Source organism: Anguilla anguilla, chromosome 7 (assembly GCF_013347855.1).
Source record: "Anguilla anguilla isolate fAngAng1 chromosome 7, fAngAng1.pri, whole genome shotgun sequence".
In the NCBI taxonomy this organism is placed as follows: domain Eukaryota; kingdom Metazoa; phylum Chordata; class Actinopteri; order Anguilliformes; family Anguillidae; genus Anguilla; species Anguilla anguilla.
Genome location: NC_049207.1, coordinates 9582446 through 9607252, shown reverse-complemented (window position 1 = coordinate 9607252; position 24807 = coordinate 9582446). Strand labels below are relative to the sequence as shown.

The following is a 24807-nucleotide window of genomic DNA, read 5'->3' as shown; positions in this document are numbered from 1 at the left end:
GACAGAATATGTGAAAGTAATCTTGAGACCACATTCAAACAGATGACAGATATTGGTAGTGACACAATATGTGTGAATCAGTAATTTTACAGATAATACACTGTATCAGGTAACATACTATGGTAAATGAATAAAGACAGTTGTGATGGTAAACTACAACGTACCAGTTACAACATGTGTGGGTGTTCTGGGATCTATAGACCAGAAGGCTGCTAAAAGGTGATGGTTGTACAAGTCATGTTTATTCCATGTGCTTTACAAGGATATAAATAATGACCAAAATTACAAAATCTGTGTACTGGAAGACCAAGCCTATGTACAAGTGTTAGTCTGCAGAGAGGTCACCATCAACTGCCCCTTGAACAATCTCTTTTCTCTGATTTTTTTTAAATTGGTACCATGTTTCCAGTGCGATGTCCTGCTAGTTTCATTACATTACATTTGAGGAATGAATTGGCAAAATATCTATTTACAAGAGGACTGCTTTTTTTATTCTCGTATAGTAATACTGTGTTAAAATAATACATCTGACTTTTAATTACAGTTTCAGCCCCACAAGAAATTATACATTGTTTTCGTTTCAGTTTCCCGAGTTCAGTGTAAGTTAAACAGCTGGGTTGTCATCTCGAACCCGAGTTCGCTGTAGCCATATGCACATTCAGGGGCTGCGCTTACAGTATGTAATTATATATATATTTTTTTTGGATGGAAAACATTTAAGCCCAGCTTCCATTCAGCATATCATATAAAAATAATGTAACATTAAGACAACATTGACCATAATTGCACAATAATAATAATGATAATAATTAATAATGGTAATATAAGTAGTAATCTTATTAAACATTGAATGTTCTGGCAGAATGATTATTGAACTGGATGGCATCTCGGTTATTAGGAACCATCTACCACCCTTTCCCATGGTGCTCAGTGCTGGTGCCCAACACACCAGGACATTCCTGACTTGGGGCAGTCCTGCAAGACCAGTCCATTCACATTGTGCATATTCAAATTCATATTCATAACGTGGTCTTGAACAACAACAACAACAACAAAAAAAATCCCCCAAATCTCTAAATAAAAAAGCAGAATTAGAAGTCAGTTATCCCGTGCTGAGTTGGACGTCCCTCGTTGGTGCTTTGATATGAGACAGCTGGTAAGGTTGCGCGTCTCAAGTTACCTCAGGTTACCGTGGTTACCGTTTCCGAGGCAATGCAGCTGTCCAAAAAGGGTTTGAAGGTTGAACTTGTGGGTTCCTCCTCCCAGGCAACAGGGGGGGGGGGCGTTACGATGTCAAGCCTCTGCTGGGGGGATTGGAGCTGGAGTTTGGGGCTATAATCATACCCGTGGTATCTTCAAATAAAAATTGTACTTTCAGCAAAAACTGCTTCTGTAAACTCTGTAGTCCTATATCGCCATGTGTGCTTGTTAGTAGGTTGACGTTGGGGTCCTGTGGTCCTTCGTCTGAGAGAAAGGTCTACCTGCGAGGTCCAGGTTTATGGGTGTAGTCTTTTAACGCTGTCTGTGGGAAGGGTCCATGTTTGGAGTTGTAGTCCTTCAGCATCATCTGTGAGAAGGGTCCATTTTAGGGCTGTAGTCCTTTAGCATTGTGTTTGTGAGAAGGGTCCATATTTAAGGCTGTAGTCCTTCAACGCCATCTGTGAGAAGGGTCCATTTTAGGGTTGTAGTCCTTTAGAATTGTGTCTTTGAGAAGGGTCCATTTTAGGGTTGTAGTCCTTTAGAATTGTGTCTTTGAGAAGGGTCCACGTTTAGGGTTGAAGTCCTCTAACACTGTGTCTGTGAGAGGGGTCCATTTTAGGGCTGTAGTCCTTTAACACTGTGTGTAAATTGGGTCCATGTTTAGGGCTGGCTACATTCTTTGCATTCCACAGTAAAAGACATGAGCGTCCGGCACTGCCCTGTAAATGAGATTACATCACTTATCCAGACTGTCCCCCTGCAAAAGCGCAGTCTCTGAGCAGGAACCCACACCCCCATTCTCACCCATCCAACATGGACGTCATGCTCTTGACAAAGCTACACTGCCGTTACCTTAAAGCTACAGAGTTTTTTTAAAAAAGTGATAAAAAGGAGCGTTTCAATGTAAAAACAATGGCTCCTGTTTTAACTTGGGTAACACGGGTAACGGGGGGGGGGTACACGGTGCTGTATCCGCTTGCCGTTAACACTCAGCGTCGAACATAAACACTCGCAGCTCCCTCTCAAGTTCTGAGGACACAAGCACTTCCTTCTCCGATAGGGAAGATTAAAATAAAGTAATTGCCTCATGTGACAAGCACGCTGGGTTTAGAGAAAACGCTTCTCAGACAATGAAAACAAACTGGCTTCGAGAAACCAGGGGACAAGATAATGGAAAGGAGGACACTTCGCAAGACATGTACGTTCGGCTTTCTCAAGTATGATTTTTTTTTTTTTTTTTGCTACATCGTGTACAAGCAAGACATCCTTCCTAGCAGTCCGTTTCCTACTGCGGGCATGGAGGCTGAAACTCAGCAAACCTCCCTCCATTTTCCTCCGGTCGGCCCTACGGGTCACCGCCCCTCCTCAGCAGGGGGGGGCTCGTTAAAGACCAGAAACACTGGGCAGCGTGGCTCTTAGCAGCATTACGGTTTAGTTTTCATTCAGGCGGTCGGGGTGGGAGGGGGGCTGGAGAGACTGCCCCAAAGGGACTCAGAGAGGAGCGGAGGAGGAGGAGGAGGAGGAGGAGGAGGGGAGGAGAAAAAAAGAGCAAAACGGCCGCATGGCTGTGGGGAAAACGAGTGCCGAGCGACCGACGCGCGGGCTGACTCTGGGCCCACTGCCGCCCCCTACAGGCCGGGGCAGAGAGGCAGACCTCGGGAGGTCAGCGGTCATGCATCTGCTGCTCTGTGGCGGCCCGGCGCCCACGTGGAGAAAATTCGGGGAGGGGGGTGCGGGAGCGGGGACGGGGGGGACGGGGGGGGGGGGCGGGAGAGACAGCGGCAGCGTCATCATGCAGCGGCCGCGGTTAAGGGCGGGCGGCGAGAGAGGTCACAGGTCGCTCGGCCCGCGGCTCCGCAGGGAGTGGCCTCTAGGGGGCGCTCTGAAAGGCACACACACAGGAGCGGACAGTGGGTGTATATTAGAAAATAGTGGTCTCATACTTGGTGTTGACTCCTCTCTTGGCCTCCTGCCCTGGCTCCACTATCCATGGCACATTGGCGTGGCCCTTTTGATCCATCGAGGGCTGCTCCATCTGCGGGGGAAGAGAGGGGGAAGGGGCTCAATTCAAGATCACGTGTGCACATACACACACACACGCACAAACTCACAAACACGCATGTGAACAAGCTATGCACAGGGGCACCCAAACATACACACGCGCGCACTCACACACGCACACACACACATGCATAAATGAAGGCCACCATCACTCTCTGAACAGTGTTATTAAGACAATGGTGTATTTTTACGCATTTATTTCATCTGATTTCCACTCCAACTCCACCGCATCATTTCTCTGTGGGATTTGATGGGTAAACAAAATGACGAATGAGGGCCCATGTTTCTTGTACCCTGTCCACCCCCCCCACGCCTGAAAAAAAACACCGACTCCCATCACACACACTCACACGTGCCTCAGATTGGTTGTTTTGTTTGTGCTCGTCCTCTGCCTTCCAACTCACTTCAAGTGATAAATCTTTTTCTGCCGGACGACGATAATAAGTATCCTCATAATGACACAATACCTACACTCCCTGATTAAGAAACCAAATATACTACAAATCCTGAAAATCCTTAAAAATCTTCAAAACTCTGCATCTGAAAGAAAACATGACATTTCAGATGGCACTGAGAAAAGCTAAAAACTTCCAACATACAAACCTCTCTTTGAACCCTTAAATACAGAACCATGATCATCAATATGCAGCAGGCTAATCTGAAGCGGTCTAATTCTATTTAACAGAAAGCCATTTTAATTAAAGTATGTTTTTATTAAATGTGACACAAGTTGCTGCATACCCAACGCCCAGCATGAGGTGTCTGCCTTGAAATGCAAACGACAAGGCCGGAAATTAAAGGAAGAAAAAAATAAAAAAAGGGGGGGGGAAGAACCCAGTGGTGAAATAAACAAGCAAAACCAAGAAATGAAGAGAAATAAACGAATGGTAACAGACACTGAGGAGTGTAACAAGAAAAAGAAAAGAACAGAACAGAAAAAAGAAAATGCAAGGAGACCTGAAATTGAACTTTGTGAGGATGGAGGAGTCGTGAAGGAAGAAGAGGGTGAAGAGGAGGCCGGTGGGGGGTGTGTGTGAGCCCCAGGGACCAGTGGCTAGAGGGGGGCATGACCTACGGGTGGAACACAAGGGCACAAAAGGTCAAAGAGTCCGGTCGGCATGGCGATCGCTCAGCGCCCCTGCTCGCACACACACACACACACGCACACGCACACACACACACACACGTAGAAAAATGACAGAATGCGCCGACAGAAGACACTCAGACTGACACGTGGGAGAGAGTGGGGGGGGGGGGGGGGGGGGGGGGGGGGGGGAGAGAAGATGACACTGAGGGAATGGAGAAGACACCCATGTACAGCAGCTAAGACGCAACGCGCAGATGTCCTTCGGCATTGGGCTGATCGGTTCAGACAGCTTCACGCCACACTTCGTGTGCTGGTTCTGGATGGTATCAGACAGGCCTCTCTTAAACATTTTGCAGTCACATGTGGGGTCTCACTCTTAAGCAATTAGTGTTAAACTACCAAAACTGTCTCACTCTAACCAGCTGGTGTGAAGATGTCAAAAAAGGTCTTAAGATTTCAGTGAGGTCCCTGAACAGCTGGTGTTAAGGTACAAGTAAGTAAGTAGGTGGTGATAAGGCATCAGCGAGGTTTCAATCTGAGCAACTGGTACTAAGAGATATTAGTCAAAATTCACTACAGTCTTTCTTTAGATAACAAAGTGGTTATGGGAAAATAGTAGGTAATTGAAAGTTAGCTATTTCAGTCACACACTATAATATCAACATATCGGTACTACACACACGCACAAACACATACATGCACACACACACACACTAGATCTGCCCTCAAGCCAAGTAGACCTACTCTACAGTGTTACAGGCTAATAATTAGCCAAGCAAAGGCAGGTGTGGGAGGGGCTAAGTAGTTCAGAATTCAGCACAGCGGTTCAGCTCAGTTTACACACAGGCATGTATGAACCAGTAGGTCCCAGCAGCTGGAAGGGCCCAAGCCACCGCCTAGGCCTGTGCACACAGAGCTCATCTATCACCCTCATCTTTAGAGACTGTGGGGAACGGAAGATGAAGCGCACCATTTACAGATCAAACACCTCCCTCTACCATCCAACCTCCACGGACCCCCACCCCAGCGCAAACACGTCTCTCTCACACACGCATACACACACACGCGCGCGCTCGCACACGCGCACACGCTCTCCGAGGTAAAGACACACACCTTTCACAGGTAGCGAAATGCGAATGGGCTGTGGGATTAGAAGAGAGCTATGGGGAGGCGGGCGGAGGACGCAAATGAACGCGACGCTCGTTGAAGCGCGGTCGTCTCCGTGGAGACGGTTCCTGCGTCTCACCGGTACTCATTGAGACCATGCGGCGGCCGCCGCCAAGAAACGCGCAGAAACGGCGGGGGAAAATGGCGGGAAAACGCGTTTTTGAGACGAACAGGAAAAAATGGCAAAAACATGAACAGGAGTATGGAGCTGAGCCAAGCTGCAGACAGGACAGAGTGCCATAAATGCACAACATGACCACATGTCAGAGTCAAGAGCTACTGACACTATGATAGCACACAGGCTCTACATTACAAATGGAAAGCAAACAAAATGTTTAGAACACTGAATCTGTGTTAGAAAGAGACGATACTACCGTCTCTGTTCACAGCCAGTGTGAATACCCTGCGGTATATATACCTACAAATAACTCACATAATCGGCATGAGACTGAGAACAAAAGACTGGTGTGAAGCTTACTGACAGCTTGGGCAGCAGGTCAGTTTCATGTTGATTGAAGTGGGATACTGGGGAAGGAACAGGAGCTCTATTCCACAGCACTAAGAATAATTCACCCTGATATGCAGGACCATTGTGTTTACTGACTATCAACAGGAGAGTATACCCGGCAGCCATTTTGTCCAGAGCAAGAAACTACAAATGGAAAAATGTTAGAGTTGAAGTGCCACATACAAAGAGGTAAGGCAAAATGTGATTGTACTGGTTAATGGTAGGTATTGTGTGTTACTCTGCTGGTGAAGAGGTTGGGTCAGGCAGGTGGAGTGAGTAGTTTTTGGTTAAAGTGCTGGGTCAGATGCGTGGTGACAGGCGTTTTTGGTGAAGAGCTTGGTGAAGATGCATGGGTGATGTAGAGTCATGGTTTGGATGTTTTTCCCTGCCTTGTATTTACCATTCATTTTCTAGTGCTGATGCAGTGGGAAAAAATGACCATGGCTAAATATATTCCTAATATTCAGTTTTTACAGTACACAGAGATGTTTATAGTTACTAATGCGATTACAGTTCCCAACATTTAGCCTAGGGCAAGGGACTTTAATGCAACTGAACAGTATTACCCAAATACATGGCCCAATATAAACTGCTGAATTAATGGCCTGGATCTTCTTTTGCTATCTTTATTTTTTTAGCTTATTCGGTGCGTAGTGTTCATTGTGCTCTTAAATGCCATGATTTAATAGCCAGTTCATTCCCTCTGTACTTGACCACAGCCAGTCAATGCACATCAACAAGGCAGCCAACTGCACACCATTTAGAGAACGCAATTTAGAGAACATTTTCTTGTGTTCCACACAATTCTCTTCAGTAGCAAGTAATTCTAACTGGTCCTGTTCTATCTGTTTTGTATCAATTACAGGCTAATTAAAAAAAAAAATAAAAAAAAAAATAAAAACATCCACAGAAAATGAGCACATATGAACTAAATTTTCCCATCACTGAATTGAGTATTTTGGTTAAAATCATAATAATTGTTACTGGTGGAAGTGAATGGATACCATATGGGCCTGTGGAACTGAGTCTTTGTCTAAGAGCTGCAGAGGTCCTGACAGAATCCCCCTCCAGAGGGCGTGGCGGGGCGCGGCCAGCGGCGGTACTCACGGTCTTGCGGATGTTGACGCGGGGCTTGGGCACGGGTTTGCCGGGCTTGCTGTCGAAGCTCTCGGGCAGCGTGGAGGAACCGTGCCCGCTCTTCCGCGCCTGGAGGGCCAGCTGGTACGCCACCTCGAAGGCCTGGCCCAGCGTCAGGATGATCTCATAGGCTAGGTTCTGCAGCGCGTGAACACAGAGCAACGTGCTTATTGGCTGACGGGAGGAAGGGGGTGATAGTATAACTCACTGCAGTACCTGCTGGTGAGAACAGGGGGCGCAGTGGGACACTCACCACATCGAAGGCGGTGAACACGTGGCAGTAGTGGTGACTGGACTTGAGGTCTTTGGTGATGTAGGCGAACGTGGAGAGGTCCTCCGGGTCCTGGGCAGCGCAGGAGATGTTGCGGATCTCGTGCTCAGCGATGATGTTCTTCCAATGACAGAGGGGGGGGGGAGAGAGAGAGGCACAGAGTTAGGAGTTAGGCTCTCCTCCTAGGAAGGGACTTAAGATTTCATCACTGTGTTAAAGCCTTCTGTAAGCCTCTGCTCACTCACAATCCCTTTGGCCAGGGAATATTTTCTCCAGCTGTCACTGCAAATGTCTTTCTCCGCCTTTCCTTTTGTGAAAACAACGCCTCACTTGCCTAACAATGTGTTCCACTTGCTAATGAATAAGCATAGCATGAACACATACAGTACATGGTCTTAGTTCGCAGACTAACCACAGAAGTAGACTACTTACCTTGTTGGTGGCATCAATGAACTTGACGCCCTTGTAGGAGACTGAGAGGACAATCGTTGGGATCTTCTTCATCTGGTCTGTAGACTTCTTGGAGAGCACAACACAGAATGGGAAACAATGATCACAAATGCGGTACAATAGTCTGACATCGTCTATGTGCCCTGAACTCTGAAAACAGTGCAGTACAAAGAACAAAAAAAAAAATCATTAATCAGTGGAGCTCTTTTAAAGGACAAAACAAATCAAACTAGAAGATGGCACTCAGTAGAACGTATACATCTGCAAATATTAAAATGTGAACTGATATTAAGATATATCGATATACAGTAAATAGTAACAAGCCAGTTGAGTGTATTCAAAATATATGGTATATTTAAAGTACTTTTTATTTAAAAGAATGGCTCATACATGTACCCTTAGTGTCTTTTAAAGTAGATAAAGTATTTCGCAGCTTCAGTCATTGCACCTGCACAATTTCTCTGATTAGCTTTTACGGTCTGTGGGTTCCGCCAGCAAGAATGGAAATTAAAGTAATCATGCCGGCTAACGTGATCTATAAGACAATGGGCAATTTCAAAATGCAAATTAATAATTCATTACTGCCCGACAGCTGCAGGCAGAGCTCTCCGTCCTATGACAGGCTAGCGTAGCATCTCGCACATGCCAATGAGCTCCACAGCAGATGACTCACCGAACGACAGTGATGACGATAATTACAGAAATAATGAAACTTCAACGGAAAAATCAGTTGGTCACTAATTTGGTGAAAGGGGATCGAATGACATTAAAAATCTTCGCACAAAATAGGCGGCACTAATTTAAGAGTAGCACATTATGGTGAATTAACTGAAATTGAATAGTTTTCATTTTCAGATGATACAGCACAATGCACCGCTCTTAAATGAATTTTGTACTCGAAGGTCTTTTGTGTAGTGATTTTTAGGCTGCGAGCCTACGGGAAAATCACACCCTCTGGATTTTCTGTGCTGATCCGTGCACTGCAAGGCTGTTGTTTAAGAAAACCCATCGCTCTGCAGGTTCTTAATTATGCAATTCGGAGCAGAAATACAGCCTCGGTTCAGCAAACCGCTCTGCTGTCACCACTTCCCACATGTATTCCAAAAGTGAAATAATATTCATCGCTTCCCAAGATTTCGTTTTTGCATTTTTGTCTGCTACAGCATTTCCACCGCATCTGATTCCTGTCAAGATCACAGTCCCTCCCACCCCTCCTATTCCTCCTTTCAAATGAAGCTTTAAAAAAAAAAAAAAAAAAAACTGACAAAAACAACTCAATTCTACCACAGAGGCAGAAAAGGAGGACGGGGGCTCATTATATATTCATATGGGGAGAGTCCCACTGAGAGGGGAATTCTGTAACTGTTTCACCTGGCCGGTCCGGCTCTCAGCAGGAGCCACGCTTAAGGTGGGACAAAATGGCCGCAGAGCCCCGACAGATCAGCGTCTCGGCTGAACCGCCCCTGTGGTACAGCTGCCGAAGGCCGCGGAGATCCGCTACACTGCCACACAAACGTACGCAGCTCAATTAAAGCGAAGCACCACCTCAGGTGTCTGCGGCAGGCTGGATGTGAATGAGCTCATAAACAGGTGGGCGGGCGGGCAGGGGGGGGGGTTGCGGTGGATGTCGCATGAATATTCATTAGCTTCTTTCACTACGAGGCGAATTCACCGTGCGTATCAGACGGCTCATGCTGCACGCGTCCCGCTCGCCTCCGCCAGCCGAGGGACAGGCAGCAGCTACGCTGAGCAGAAACGGGAGGGGTGCTGTTCCTCCCCGTACAAGAGATGACAGAACAATTACTCGCCTAAATTTATGTGAACGCTCGGGTTTACGTCCTTGCTGAGGAACGGCCGAGCTCCGAATTCCCTGAAAGGCGTTGAGAACCCGACCTGTTGGGCCAGACAGTCTGTGAGACGTATCCCACGAGAGGAGCAGGGCAGAGGTGCGGTATTTTAAATTACTGAGTGCCGGTGGCGCTGAAGGGACAACAGAGGAACCCGTGAGTCCATCTGGGTGGCTTGCAATGTTGGAAATGTACGCTGTTTACTCGGTGTGTAAGCTGTAAGACTGACTGTGAGACAGAATAGTGAGGGGTGTATTAGTGAGCCTGGCTTTCTTCTGATTACCTGGTCTTTCCAATCCCTCATTAGCATATCCCTAACACTAACCCCTAAAGGTGATATTTTGAGATGGGGTGGGGGGGAGGCAGACTCAGAGTCACAGACTGATGATCACAGCAATAAAAAAAAGTGAAATCTGTGGTGCAGAATAGAAAAGATCCTATTAATTATGGAACTCACTGGTGGTTCTGTATTTCAAACAAATCCAAAATCCATTCATCAGTCACAATGACTCCCTCATTTATCATTTCAGTTATGACTTTGTGCAAACTCATCAATCAGTTCATTAAAACGATCTGGTTCTGTGTTATAATTACAGGGGTAAGCTGCGATCATCAGACCATGACTGGCTTTGCCACTCCGCGGTCTAAGATATACGAACACTAATAAGGTGACGTAATATTAACACGTTGTCTTAATAGTGCATTAACACATAGTTAAAGTACTATTAACATGTAACATGACACAACAAGCCATATAGCAATGAAAAATTTCAGGGTTTGCCAGGGTTTGTTTTTTTGTAGATACTGCTAAAGTGATGTCCTCATTTTTGGGTTAGGGGGTGAAAGTAGGTCAGGATACTAGAACACGAGACAAATAAGACTGCATACAAACAATTACAAGTGATAAATTAATTTTGTACTAAATTGCAGTTGCTTCCCATTGACTTTGAATGGCAATGTACTGTACTTAACCAAGGTACATGACCTGAATGCTTGTGTAAATATCCAGCTGTATAAAGAGATGGTAAATACAAGCTTTGTCACGTATATGTGGCTCTGGATAAGGGTGGCTGAGTAATGCAATGTATTGCAAACGCGGCATTGGTCAGGACAGGAGTGGGTAAGAGGAGGTGATTGGACGGCAGGACTCTTACCCTCATTTTGGAGCAGGCGTCCTGCGTGGACTCTGTTCCTCTCAGCTCTTTCACCAGCATGGAGCCCAGATACTGAGGGGGAGAAAACAAGGTTACAGCAACGCTAAAGAAAGGTTATTACATTATATTTAACAACGTTAGGGCACCGCCTGGTTACATTAATAAAGAAAGCCTTGTGGTGGTGGTGTTACTGCAGTGTTGTGATATTACAGCACTCCCTGGCTGAATTCATTAAGGCAGTGCCATTATAATATTTGTTTAAGTGATTTTACAGTCCTCTCTGGTTTCATTCACAAAGACATTGGCAGGCTGATGGCTCTCTGTCGTTTCCATGGCCTCTCAACAGCCAATGAGGACGAGGAATTTCACCTTGGCACATGTACTGTATGTGCAGTGCAAGCTGCAGAGTGACAGTGAGTGCCGTTTGTGTTCTGTGCATTGTGTAATAAAGACCCTGCAGGGTGGTGGGTTTTGTAAAAACAGCAGCCTTACAGCCAATAGCCAATCGCAGGCGACCCTTAAATTAAACACGGTCATACGGTGGAGGAGGGGGTTGCCTGACAGCAGACGGGGACGGGTCAGCAAGCTCTGCAGCATGGACCAGCGTCTGTGCCAACAGACAGCCCCACCCCCACCCCCCCACCCCACCCCCCTTACCCCCCATCCCTCCCATTCCGTACCCACTCAACCACAGCCCTGCACCTTCTGTGGTTATACCCTGAGTAGGGCTGGGCAGTCCATCTTAATGTTCGGTATACCGAAATGAACTCACGCAACGGTATGTGGTTTTGAAATACTGCCATCAAAGGTGTCTTATTGTTTTTCATCCAATAGAAAATAAGAATTGCACATTGCACAAGTATGATAAAGAATTTACGACGTTAACTCAAGGTGACTCTTCCGTTTTGAACGAAACTCGCACCATTTAATTTTAAAAATGTGACATGGCCTTGCAAACAACACATGCGAAGGAGCTCGTGAAAAACAGTGATGGAGATGGAGCCAAGCGACAGCAGCTGTGAAACCTCTCAGCCTCACTGCACCTGGCTGTGCATTCTATCAACATTAAGCGTTCTGGCACCACATCTCTGGGGTGCTGTCTTAAGCGCCTGTGTGAAATGAGAAAACAAAAGCTTATTTCAAAAAAAAAAACTTTGGAGAGGTTCAGACGAAGGGACGGCACTCACGTAGGCCTCGTAGTCACATGACTGGAAGATGAGCTTCTCCGGGTGGTGCTGCCAGTACTGCACCGGCGTGGATGACGTCGCCTCGTTGGGCGGCCGCAACGTGATTGGCTCACACCACTCGCCTTGCTGAAAATAACAGCGCACCAGAACTGAAATCACAGGCTGCGCAGCGGAATCAAACTGAAATAACCTGGAACACTCTGAACACAGGAAGGAACGCGTTCCTGTTAAAACTGAACACCTGAAAGCTCATACTTGTCCCTTGTCTTGCGTTTAGTAACAGTGGCACATTATAGATGATCCTTGCTATTATGTTCTGTCAAATGCAAAATATGCTTTACATTTAATGTTTTACATACTATTTTAACTACAGTAAAGAGACTGGATTACATTAGTCCCATCTATTAAAATGGACACTGGTCTCAAATGTATAGAATATAAGAACATTACACTGTACGTGAAGTGCACAAGGTTACAAAATAATGACAGATTTTGTGACAGCACGATTTTAAACCATTATAAATAATGTAGTAACATGTCTGGGTTCTTGTCCACACAAAAAACTCTCTTTTTGCTGAAACTACTGTTGGTAAATAAATGAAACTCGAGCACTCGGGCATTCGAGTGTGGTCACGAAGCAAGCGTGACTCAGCAGTTCAGTGCAGCTGTGGGGAACATTTCAAAGACTATAAAAAGGACTGGAGAAGCTGAAGCCGCTCTTCAGATTCACAGATAGTGAAATTATCTCGATGCCCACAACACGAGCCCATCCTCACGCTATAAATATCTGTGACGCTACGCAGCATTGATCTAAAACCAGCGATGATCTGAAACCAAGACCTGCACGATGAGTTTGTGAGGGCACTGGTTTGGCCAGTGAAAACAACCGTGAAGCAAAAAGAAGCCTTCTGATTGGCTGAGATAGCTAGGAGGTTTAAAGCACGGTCCTAATAGGCCCGTGCTTTAAAGCAAAGGGTGGTTTGAAGCAAATGAAGTGTTCCCAACCAGAGAGCTGACAGCCATGTCTACAAGAGAGTGTGGGCCGGTCTTTCTCTCTCAAACTGTGCTGCCTTCCTCTCCCACCCCCGCTGCCCTCCCTCATCGGAAATTCATATCCATTCAGTATTCTAACACCAACATGCCCCCGAGGGAACAAAATGGAGACTATTACGGAGCGTTAAAGAAGTGAATCTGCTCACAGGAGTCTGAAGAGATTGATGTTATGAAGCAGGGCCACTAAATTTAGCAGGTGTTGATGTGCCTCTGACCTGAGTAATGTTGCTGGATGAGAGAAACCCACTGCAGAAAATCTCACCGTAAGGGGCGACACTCACCATACTGACTTGGGCCATCTGCCTCTCCAGCTTGGAGCGCGGCACGTCGTCGAAGTAGGTGTCATTGCGGCGGCGGCGGGCGTCGGCCTGCATGATGAGGTGCTGCACGTCCAGCGAGCCGGCGGCCGTGTACGCGCTCTGCCCGGGCGACGGCGAGAGCTGCGGCGGGGTGTGGTTCCCGGTCGGCTCCTGCAGGGGGAGCCGTCAGAGTTCAACGCGTCGCATTAAAGACCCCGCGCCGCGGCCCTGACTACAGCTGGGAGATGCGGCTCTGGCTGACTGAGTAAAAGTGCTCCCCGTACCATTTGCGCTCCACTGTTTACTTCACACGCAAGCGTTCTCCTCTCTGATTGGTTCAGGAGCCAACGGCTGATTCAAAATTCAACATGTATAATCATGGTGCCCAGACAGCATGTGTATAATGAACTCGCCTGAGGGAAAACAGGTATTCTCACAATTGATAACACCCCACTCTGAACTAGCCTTTAAGCCACTGACAGATGTTGAATAAATAATCAGTCAGCAAAAGCAGGGGGCGATGTGAATGATCGTTGCTTTCAGGCCCTGAAATACGATGACCGGCGGCATCAACATCACACTCGAACCGCCGGTCTCAGAAGTAAATAAAGTTACGCTGGAAGAGCAGCGCTCTGGGTCTGTCGTCAAGCCAACCAGCTGTTTACGCCCCTTCCTACACAGATTGATCACCTCGTGAAAACCCAGCCCTGGCTCTTAAGGGAAAAATCAATCAGGCGGAAGGGCGATGCCGGGGACGATGATGGCGCTCCGCGCTCCCGCTAATTTGATGAATGAAACGCGAGCAGACGGCGAGGAGTGGGAGGTGGGGGTGGGGGGGTCAGCTGGCCCGAGGAGCCTGCTCGGGCAGGAGCAGCCATGCCCCGGCCGCAAAATCCAAATCCGGCCCCCGGAGGTTCGGGCTTCCCGTCCGGCGACGGAGGGGATCGTTCGTTATTAGCGAAACATTACACGCGTCAGGATGAGAACGGTAAGTGGTGTCCTCTAATTAAGAGTCTTCTGGTGGGTGAAGCAGCAGCAGGTGGGGGGGAGAGAGGGTGGGGGGTGGAGAGTGTGTGAGGGGGCGCAGTGGCGGAAGGAAGGGAGGGATTTCGGGTGAAGCGGAGGAGGGTTTTTAAAGCTGTCGTCTGGCTGAACAGATGCAACCCAGCGTTTTCTCATACATACAAAAGCCCTTCCACCCTTGGTCTGTACATCCAAAGTTGGATGTACAGACCATGTCCACACAGACAGGGGGCAGTAGAGCTATTTCCCCATTCTTTTGTTCTGACTTCATCCTCTCATCTGGAGCTGAGCTTAGCTCTGTATTTCTATACCCTACACACACGCAATACATGAACACCAGAGGAACCTTCAAATAGCCTACAGTTATGATAGAAATACAACTCAATACCCTACACGCGCACACACACACTTATCACTGCAATACTCTACAAACACTTTCATTTTCTACACACACCCACACACACACCTCAGGATATGTGGAGGTAGACATCTTAATTCCTACCCTTTTTTTAGACTTTATCACCAATCAGCGAACAATCTGAAGATGAAGAAGAATCTGTTGAAATGTAGGCTTCTGCAGTCCCAGAGGTTCGGCTGTTCTAATTACACAGCTCATTTTTCCTCAGGTACCGTCCTTTACCCCCGGAGACTAAACCCCCCCATCACCGCCCCCCGCCCGCCTCCCAGCAGGTGAACACAGGAGACCTCAGGGACGGCTGTCAGGGGGAGACAGACAGCTGACAAACCCCACCCCCTCACCCTCAAACTGACCAATGGGCTGCTTTGGCTTGGTTTGGCTCAGGTACCGCTGAGCGAGGTGATGTGAGGTAAACGGAGAAAGAGACAGGGGGAGAGAGAAGAGGGAGAGAGAGAGAGAAAGGCAAAGAGAGAGAGGGAGTAACGCAGAGAGAGAGAGGGAGAGAGCGAGAGCACTGCAGAGAGCCTCAGTGTTTGCCCAGTCGTCCTCTGTGTGCTTTTCTGCCGCCGGGCTCCTGAGCCCCGGGATTTGGGCTGTGCGGAGAGGGAGAACCAGCACGGGCTCGTCAGGAATGCGTCAGCCATCTCCCCGCACGCATTCCCCACCGCGCTGCGGAGTGTGCGCCGCGCAGAGCAGAGCTAAAGAACGATACCGTCTTTTTCCCATACATGTTTTCCCTTTTATTCCTTTTTCTCCCGGTTTGGAAGTGAGAGTTGAGCCTCTCCAGTTGCTGCTCTTACCTGCCCGCACACCAAGGTCAGCTAGCGCTGGCGGTGCTGGGGGCTGGGGGAGCAGTGATGCTCTGTACTCAGGAAGGGGTGTGAGATTCTGTGTGTAAATCCTGGGTAACAAGCATGAAAGCTCCTCCTCTGCACCACCCCAACCCCCCCCCCCCCCCCCTCCTTCCTTTAGTTTGATATCAGCCACCGTGCCTCTCTGGTATGAGCTAGCAGGAACACTGGGGCAGAACTGCCCTTTGTGGAACAGAGACCATTTTACGCTCCACAGTCCACACAGTACTGCAGGAGAGCGCTGGCACTGACCCAAAGAGATGCAGACGCCTCGCTGATGAAAACATGCCCCCTACGACCACCTGACACGGCCCCTCGGCCACTCGGCCTCTCGAGGCTCCGCCCATAGGAGGAGGGTGAGGAGGGGGGTGAAGAAGAAGGAAGAAGCTTCCAGAGGCGTTGTACTCACCCTTAAGGAGATGGCCCGGGGTGGTTTCTGGGGCGGGTCTTCGTGTAGCCGGTCTCCGAGCGAAGCCAAAATCCGTTTCCTGTGTCCGATCAGGCTGATCTTCAGCACCTGGGGACAAGCGGAGAGAGGAGGGAAGAGCGGTCAGACGCTGGGGCGCGGCGGAGAGACTAAACGCCAGCGTCCCGCCCGCCGTCTTACGGCTGCAGCGTTCTCCGCTGCGTGTGAGCAGAGCCGGGGAGACCGCCGGAGCCCGCGTTCGGCTCCTGAGCTCACCGAGCGCCTGGTCACCTGCTGTTTGCTCCTGCTCACAGAACCTCCCTACAGCTGTGGTCCTGCTCAGACAGCCCGCCTGGCTGATGTGTGTGTGCGTTCTCAGGGAGACTCCACCAGCTCCCAGCCGCTGAAAACTCAGCCCAACACGCCCTGCGGTGACATCACTCAACTGAGCGAGCCCCCGCCCAAAAAAAAAAAAAAAAAAAAAAAAAAGATAGAGGAGTTCGGAAATCCTAGCCCGCAGGGGGAATCCGAGGGAGTGCCTCCTCGCGCACACCCAGACACGCTCAGATGCCAAAACAGCGGAACGTGGCGAAGAGCTCTCGCAAAAACACACTGTCACTCTCTCCCTCTCAAACAAAGGATCTCAGCCCCTCTCCATAATGTTTCCCCCTGCCCCCCAAGGTCCTCTAATCTCACACTTCCTGCTTCCTGCTTCCTGCTTCCTGAGGTGGGAAGGGCACGTTGTGTCACGAAACACATCTTCCCCCTGCTTACCTGCCTGCCATTGCCATGGTAACAGGAGAGTTAACACAGCTGTATTACACAATCCCCATTGGCTGTCTGACCGGAGAGGGCCGCCTCCTCTGTGCTGATGAGGGGGGTACAGCGCAGGCATGTTCAAACTCACACAGGCATGTCCCCTCCCTCTCCACGGCCTGGAAACCACTTCATTCAGCCTCAACGCTAGTGACAGTATGCACACAAACACACACCGTAATACAGACACACACACGTAGGCACTGACGCACAGGGGAACAAATCTGCACAAACACAAAGGTGTAGCTACACTAATACAGACACACAAACCCACACACACACTAATGCTGACACATACACACACGCACACACACACACACACACACACACACACATACATTAATGCAGACACATACACACACACACACACACACATACACTAATGCTGACACATACACACACACACACACACACACACACATACACTAATGCAGACACACACACACACACACACACACACACACATACATACACTAATGCAGACACACACACACATATACATCTCTACCTCACTATTATTACTTGGATCTGCCCAAATTCTTCTGCTGAGCCTGTATTTTAGGCGCAGTTAGTGGGTCTACTCTGATACAATCAGTCAGGCAGCGCCACCCTACTTGGAGCAGTGCGTGGAGAAAGCCATTTGTCTCGTTACTGAGCAAGGGTGTAAATCAACGCGGTAAGCAGGAGAAAATGAATGTCTTCCTAGCGCTACTGTAGACGGTAATCAGTCCACAGCGGACCAGGCACTCCGCAGATGGAAAGTGACAGACGTCATCGTTACGGAGTCGGGGGGTGTGCGCGGGGGCGTTGGCGTGCGTGTGTGTGTGTGTGTGTGTGTGTGTGTGTGTGTGCGTAGGCATTTGGTGCGCAATGGATTGGAAAATATCTTTTTTTTTTCAATGTTTCCATCTGGTAAGTTACTGAATGAATGCAGGGAAATAATCTGGCTATATTTGAAAGATGAAGCCATGAATTTATTTAGCCACACAAGCACGGATGTGAAGGAGGTGAGAGGGAAATATGGCTTTGTATGAGGCAAAAAAGAATACCTGTCTCCTTTAAAAAATGAACATATCCTTCCAAGAGTGCAATTCAAGGGATGAGACCCCTTGGGGAAAAAACAATTAGACCACAAAATGTGAGTTCTTGATATATTTTAGAGTAAAAACCCTTTATATTTTCCTATTTGTCACTTAAATATTTTAGGCCAGATGGATTTGATCATCATCGTGATGTAGTCACCTAATCTGCGCTGACTCATTCACCTGCTCCAAATGGAGGAAATAAAGTGCAAGTCTGGAACTGAAAACACGAGGGCAGGGAACGGTTAAGGAGCCACACCCTGCGGTGCTCCGGAAAACGCGTCCTCGTGCGTCACGACGCCGCTCAGGGAGAGGCACGGCCGCGCGCGCTTCTCAAACGGACGCTCTGAGGTGAGCCCGATGGCGAAGATAGCGGCATCTCACCGACGAGTCGGCACGGAAATGCCGAGCGGCGCTGCCAAGCCTGTTAAGGGAAAAGGACGTTAGCCTGGAGCTACTGTACGGCAGGGCCCATCATCCATCAAAACGCCACCCAGGATCCAAGAGGGGATTATGACCAAGGGGGAAAAGAACGCTTAGATTTCGCTTGGAGTGATGACTGTGATAAGGACAAATCAGGTGAGCAGTACTACGGATTACTTCGCACTACACACGCGAAATAGAGGGAACAACATGATCTCTTCATGATTTGCACACCGACTGCCTCGAACACTAATCTTCGTTGCTCAACTTTCGTGGCAAACAGCGATGGCTTCCCCAAGTCCAAACGCTAATCCAGCCCTAATCTCCAAACATCGCTCCCTCATCCACCGCTTCCCAGTTATTGCCATACATCTGTGATTAAACTCGGTGATTATACTGATAAACCGGTGAGTACACAACCCTGTTGACTCAACGAAAAAACAGTCTCTCGCTCAGTTTGAGTCTGTATCGGTACGCACCGTGTACATTTCTAAAACACACAAATTCACGGCGCATGTGTACACACATGAATGTACATACACACAGAGAATCCATGGGCAGCCTTACACAGTTCAGTTGTGCTTGTGTATGTATTGTGTGGAGGGTTTGAAGAGATGGAGGACATTGTACCTCAACCCAAACACTAAGGGAACCTACACATCTCACAGAAACCACCCTGTCACCCTGAGTTACATGTCTGCTTTAAACACCTCTTTACATTGTATCTTAATATCAAACAGCATGATCCAGCATGATTAGCTAGCAAGATACCGCAACATTAATTTACCAACACCAGCTACTTTAAAGCAATGTGAGATTGTGCTTTTGGGACCACATCTCTCAGTGAACAGAACAGAACTTAAATTTTATGCACAGAGCAGTCATTTTTTGAGTGAAGACAAAGTAGATGACTTGCTCAGCACTCCATCCTTCACAGAGCGCAAAACAGGCTTCAGACAGGCCTCAGGAAAAGAGGCCACACGGCAGCTTTTATGAATGGAAGCCGCTCACTAGGAACCTCAAGCTCAATAAAACCTCAATCTTCCAGGCACTCAATCTTCTACACCCCACTGCATTATAATACTGGCTTTGTGGCACAGGCATGCAGGCAGACTTAACTAACTCTTTTGAGCTGAATATTTTTAATGATAAAAACGGACAGACTGATGGGCACTAAAATACTGTCCAGCCTCCAGATTACTGGCAAGTGGGTCATTGAAGTTTATTACTTAACCTGGAAAAATACCAGCTCAGTGGAAACACAAAAAAGCACATTTATATAACTCTTTTCATTTACTCTGGTATATGGTACAGTAAGGTACAGTATGAATGCACATTTACGCTACCCATGTCTTTAGCAAATCCACCAAGGCCTCATTACACTGCCTCAATGGAATAAGATGATTCTAGAGAACAATCTAGAAAGTCTAACAAGTAAAGACACCATTTTCTTTCTCCTTGTTAATAAACTAAAGACAAATATTTTTATCCATGGGTAACATAAAATAAGCAAGTAACTAGCATTTAACAATGTATTGCACCTCACTGAGCATATAGCATATGTGCAAGACAAGTATTAAAATGAGTCCATTATTTATTCATGTAAAGATATTAATATTAATGTAGTCAGTGCTGCTCACGGTGGTGCAAGGAGAGTGCTGAAGTTTTGGTAACGTGGTCGGCTTTAAGCTGCAATGTCTAAAATACTGTTTTAGTAATCTGTTCTTCTCTCAGTAAGGCTAACTATTGACAGAACAGCCCGACTTCACTCAAATGTGGCACATATTGCACAAAGTCCACAGATCTGTCAAAGGTCTAGATCTAGATGTTTGGCAAACCAATTATGTCCACCAGGTGTGTGCTTAGCCAAATACCACAACTAATAAAAAGCACACACATTCCCACAAAAAGTTCCTCACATTAACAATACAATCCAGGACACGGTCAGCACAATCACCGCCAAGCATGAGATTATGAATGACATTTGTGAGCACTCATGTCGTGTTTGGCACACGCCTCTAGACGCCCTCTTCATCATAATTCCAGCTATTCAGCCGGAAAGCCTTGCAGTTGCCGCTAGTTCTTTTGTCCTGTCGCTGCTGCCAGCGTTAAACACTGTTCATCGCTGCAGACGCATTAAATTTTCATGTCCGCTCAGACCGCAGCTTCTCTTTGAATGCAGGTGCCTTAGGAAAAAAAGTTGCCATCTTCAAACAGACTAGGAGTCAAGAAATCTCAGAGCGCTTCTGTATTCGCTCCGCACCAGCTTACAGCTCACTGCAAGAGCATCACGTGATAGAATAGTCCAGGTAGAATTTGCTCAATGAATATGCAATGTCTTTTACAAGAGACAGTTTCAAGATTACAACGCAGCCCTGTGAAGGCTCCAGGAAATTGGGGGGGGGGGGGGGGGCGAAACTGTAGTATTAAAGTATTCACACAAATAATGAGTGTTAATGAGTCTAATAACTTAGACTGGAAAGTGTTATAGTTGGCAAGTTGGTAGACATGGGGCCATGGTGGACTAAGGGCATGGGTGGTGCTTCGCTAGTGCCTGTATCTCACATACAGTATGCACGTAGGTGGCAGCAGACACCTCCAGCACAAGATAGGCCTAACAGCTCAAGATGGGACTAATAAATCCCAGTAAAATTAGCCAACCTCCCAATTAATCAGAATTTCTGTGTCTTCCCAGCAAATACAGATTTACCTTTAAAACTCATCTTGTACATTTTGAGGGCAGCTTCATGTGGGTAGAAAAAAAGTGAGTTTTCACTTATAGTGTGTATATCTAATCTTATTGGACGGTATTAGAAAAGGGAAATCAAGGGACTTAAAGAAGAATTAAATTAAAAGAAGCATTACCAGTGAAGTATTTAACCAAAAACATGTCTGATCATATTCCATCATTATCCAATCACCTCTCATGAAAAACAAATTTTTGAAAAACCCACAATCTCCAACAGTCAAGATATACATGATCAACCGGCACCTTTAAAATATAATGTTCATTCAGTTGCATTCAATATACACTGTGCCACATATTCTGAGCAGTAGCCTGAAAAGAAGAGCCAATGCTAATAGAATCCCAAGCTGTTTCATTACTGACAGAGTAATTAACCTCCTTCAAGTTCTCTGGCAGCAGCGCATGTGCTATAACAACGCAATAAATAAACGCAGGACCGTCACTACTGCCGCCTGGCTTGTCGTAAGCTGCACTGCACCAGCATTGCACGGGCTGCATTGTTCCAACCCGCACAGTCCGTTAGCGTACGCACAGAGAGAGAGAATGAACCTAATTTAAATGCAAATGGCCGACGTGCAGCCCTGCGGGGAGATTCGGAGAGCTGGAATAAACGCAGAGGCGTGGGATGAGTCGGCCCTCGAGTTCCAACAAGGTTTGTTACATAAGGGCACGGGCTATTCCGGGATAGCAGAGTAATCTTCTCCTCGAGCAATTTTATACCTATCTTTGGAAAACAAGGACATACAGCATCGGTGTCATATTTATAAAAATTTGAATGAGCGTCTAATCTGACAGATGCGGTATTGTGTATATATATATATTGGACTCTTATGTGGGGAGTGCTAATTCCATGCTAGCCTACATGCGCCAGAACGTTGCCCGTGGCTTTCCTGAATTTGCTTTGAACAGGTGAGCAGCTCAGGCCAAACGGCTCTTAAGTGGGCCATTCTGATTAAAACCATCTTCCCCAGCCCTCTCCTCACCGCGTTGCTCATATTCACACTACAGTCAACCCGCTGGAGGCGAGACGGAAACGCGGAAGAGGAGAGAGGGAACGGGCCCAGCACAGCGGTACGACAGCCAGCCCCACGTACTGCAACAGGCCCCAAGCTCAGGTGAGTCACACAGGCCTAGCGGCGTGTTTATGCTGCGCACACAATCGATGGTTTCCCGCTGTAAATAAGCAAACATTTACACACCCTGCCTTACGCAGGATTCACATACAGTGCGGTCTGTGAAGAGAGACGGGCAGGGGCACAGGCCAGGCCTGGTTACGCAGGCTGGTCCAGGGAGCTGTGATGGGTGACCCCCCCGGCTCTGGGTGACCCCCCCTGGCTCTGGGTGACCCCCCTTGGTCTGGGTGACCCCCGGTTCCCAGGGTCAGACGGGACCATGGGCTCAGACAGACAGGAAGTGTTACAGATGAGAGCCACAGGGTCGCAATATGTCTGTGCTTTAAACGGAAATGGGAATGCGGTATAATGTATACGCAGCTAACCTGAGCAGAAGTGCTGAGAACCATTATTTTGTCATAGCGGCGAAGCCAGCACTCGTGAAAACTCAATTTCAAGACACTTTCTTCTCTTTGAGTGCAGTTAGGCCTCTCTGATGGAAAACTACGGAAAATTGAAAGTTTCTTGATAAAATGTAATACAAATATGAAAGAAAAAACCTCTCTAGCTATTGTGGGCACTTCAAGAGAGACAGACCTGTATATTCACTGTGCGATTCAAACCCGAGACCTGGCTGAGAAAAAAGCAAAAACGGCGTGACGGTTGAAGAGAAAATGGTGTCCTGACAGAAGGTGGACAGCGATCCTGAGGCTACTCTGCTCTGAAACCACATTTCAATCAGTAGCACTTTGCAGCTTTAATGCTTCATTTCAGTCAAACTGTCATTCCCCTCTCATTTATGAGTGTAATGAACCACAATCTCTCATTCAAGTCTCAATAATTGCAACCTAAAAAAGCAAAGTCACCATGTTTTTATGACCCTTTCATAGTTTTTTCATAAAAGTAAAGTGATTCCTTTTAGTCACTGGTGGGAGAATCTGATTTAAAAATATTTCAAACAACATGGCTTGACCAGAGCTCACTTCTTAAATCTTGTCCAGCCTGTTGTTCAGATGGAGATTTTCCACAGGGCACCTAACAGAATGGTATTATTTCTATAACCAATTGGGAAACGGATGAACAGATGCCCAAAGCAAAATGTTTTCAGGATGCCTGCAGTGGAAAAGAAAAAAAAAAAGAAAAAATAAATAATAACATTTGGTGGATTTGAGGAGGATGAAGAGCAACATGAACTGAGTTCCCCCCCCCAGAATGAAATTAAAAAGGGGGGGCGCTGAGCCCGCCGATGCGTGCGGGACAATCGATGATGTAATCCCGGCTGAGCTCCGCCGGTCCAGAGGAGCAGCGGTGACTTACTGGATTAAGCGGGACAGGCGTGAGCAGCGCCCGTCAAACCCCCCCGAGTCTGCCCCTCCAGCCCTGTCCACAGACTGGTTTCCATAGGAACGCCTGCGCACGCCCTGCTTTATCTGCGCATCGCCTGCATGCAGCCAGTGCAGCGGGCCGTGTTTCAGCTGATGCAGTCTCAGCTGCTGCTGGAGGTGCGGCACACTTCACATTTGGTACTGCCGTCACGCTGGCCCAGCAAATAGCTTCGGACAGAGACGCTTTCAGATAAATACGCGCACATAGCTTATGTGTCTAACTACTGGTTCGCATGGTTAACTTTACGCGTATTGATTATGAATGGGCCTTCTCAGTCATGTCACACTTTAGTATTCCTGAGACTAGCACTGACGTGATCCACTTCAGTAAATCGCTGCGGAGAAGAGGATCTGATTGAAATGTAATATAATTTCAGGCCTGTTAAAATGGTCGTTCGCCATATTGGCTGCATTTTGTCGCTAGTTTCATAAAAAATAATCCTGATGTCTGTGATTTTATAAATTCTATTTTTAGAGATCAAAGCAAGAAGATTGTTGCGAATGATATTAATTGTACTGCATGTGAATTCTGCACAAAGCAGGGTAGGCATAATGTTTGCTTATTTACAGTGTAAACCATCGATTGTGTGCACAGGATAAACATGCCAAGCCCTGTTTGACTCACCTGAGCTTGGGGCCTGTTGTAGTATATGGGGCTGGTTATCATACTGATGTGCTGGGTCCACTCACCCTAAAAATGCCTTGGGCATACCTGGCCTCCATCTAAGGTCTGTGAGTGGACAAACTGACGCTGTAGAGATGGAGCACAGCCACTCCCAATCTGTAAGTAACTGTGGCCACGAAAAGGCTGCGGTGGCTGTGTCAATATTTAAGAGGACGTTGCCACGGCTGCTATTTACCGCGGCACGGAGGCGGGGTTTAGACCCGAAGGATCTCGTCGCGGAACACTCCAGCGTCAGAACGCTTGTTTGTTCCGAACCCCGCGTTCAACATCTCCGACATCAAAGCAGGCGCATTTCCCCATGTTCAGGCCGAGCTGACAGTGAGAAGTGTGCACTGTAATCTCCCGCTTTGAAGAGGAGCAGCGCTGCAGATCCTCTAGAGTGCACGTCGCATGGCGGAGCGTGCTCTTTATGTAATTCTCCCAAGAAACCGCATGCGTG

General features: G+C 47.5%; 1 protein-coding gene across 7 annotated transcripts in view; it reads right to left on the bottom strand.

The window, feature by feature from the left end:
* Positions 1–220: 220 nt before the first annotated feature.
* The window catches only part of LOC118231558 (ankyrin repeat and sterile alpha motif domain-containing protein 1B-like), a 177789-nt gene continuing 153202 nt past the window's right edge, over positions 221–24807 (bottom strand). Inside the window, exons 18-27 of one of the 7 annotated variants that reach the window (XM_035425471.1) lie at positions 16123–16230; positions 13404–13592; positions 12070–12195; positions 10883–10954; positions 7864–7950; positions 7414–7551; positions 7131–7298; positions 4219–4332; positions 3144–3235; positions 221–1919 (exon numbers count right to left, since the gene is read on the bottom strand). In XM_035425471.1, the coding sequence (XP_035281362.1) occupies positions 1871–1919; positions 3144–3235; positions 4219–4332; positions 7131–7298; positions 7414–7551; positions 7864–7950; positions 10883–10954; positions 12070–12195; positions 13404–13592; positions 16123–16230 (1143 nt within the window). In that variant the 3' untranslated portion in view covers positions 221–1870. Of the gene's footprint in view, positions 1920–3143; positions 3236–3395; positions 4333–7130; positions 7299–7413; positions 7552–7863; positions 7951–10882; positions 10955–12069; positions 12196–13403; positions 13593–16122; positions 16231–24807 lie in introns of those variants that run through there. The other 6 variants (XM_035425469.1, XM_035425468.1, XM_035425466.1 and 3 more) reach the window with 6 other exon arrangements.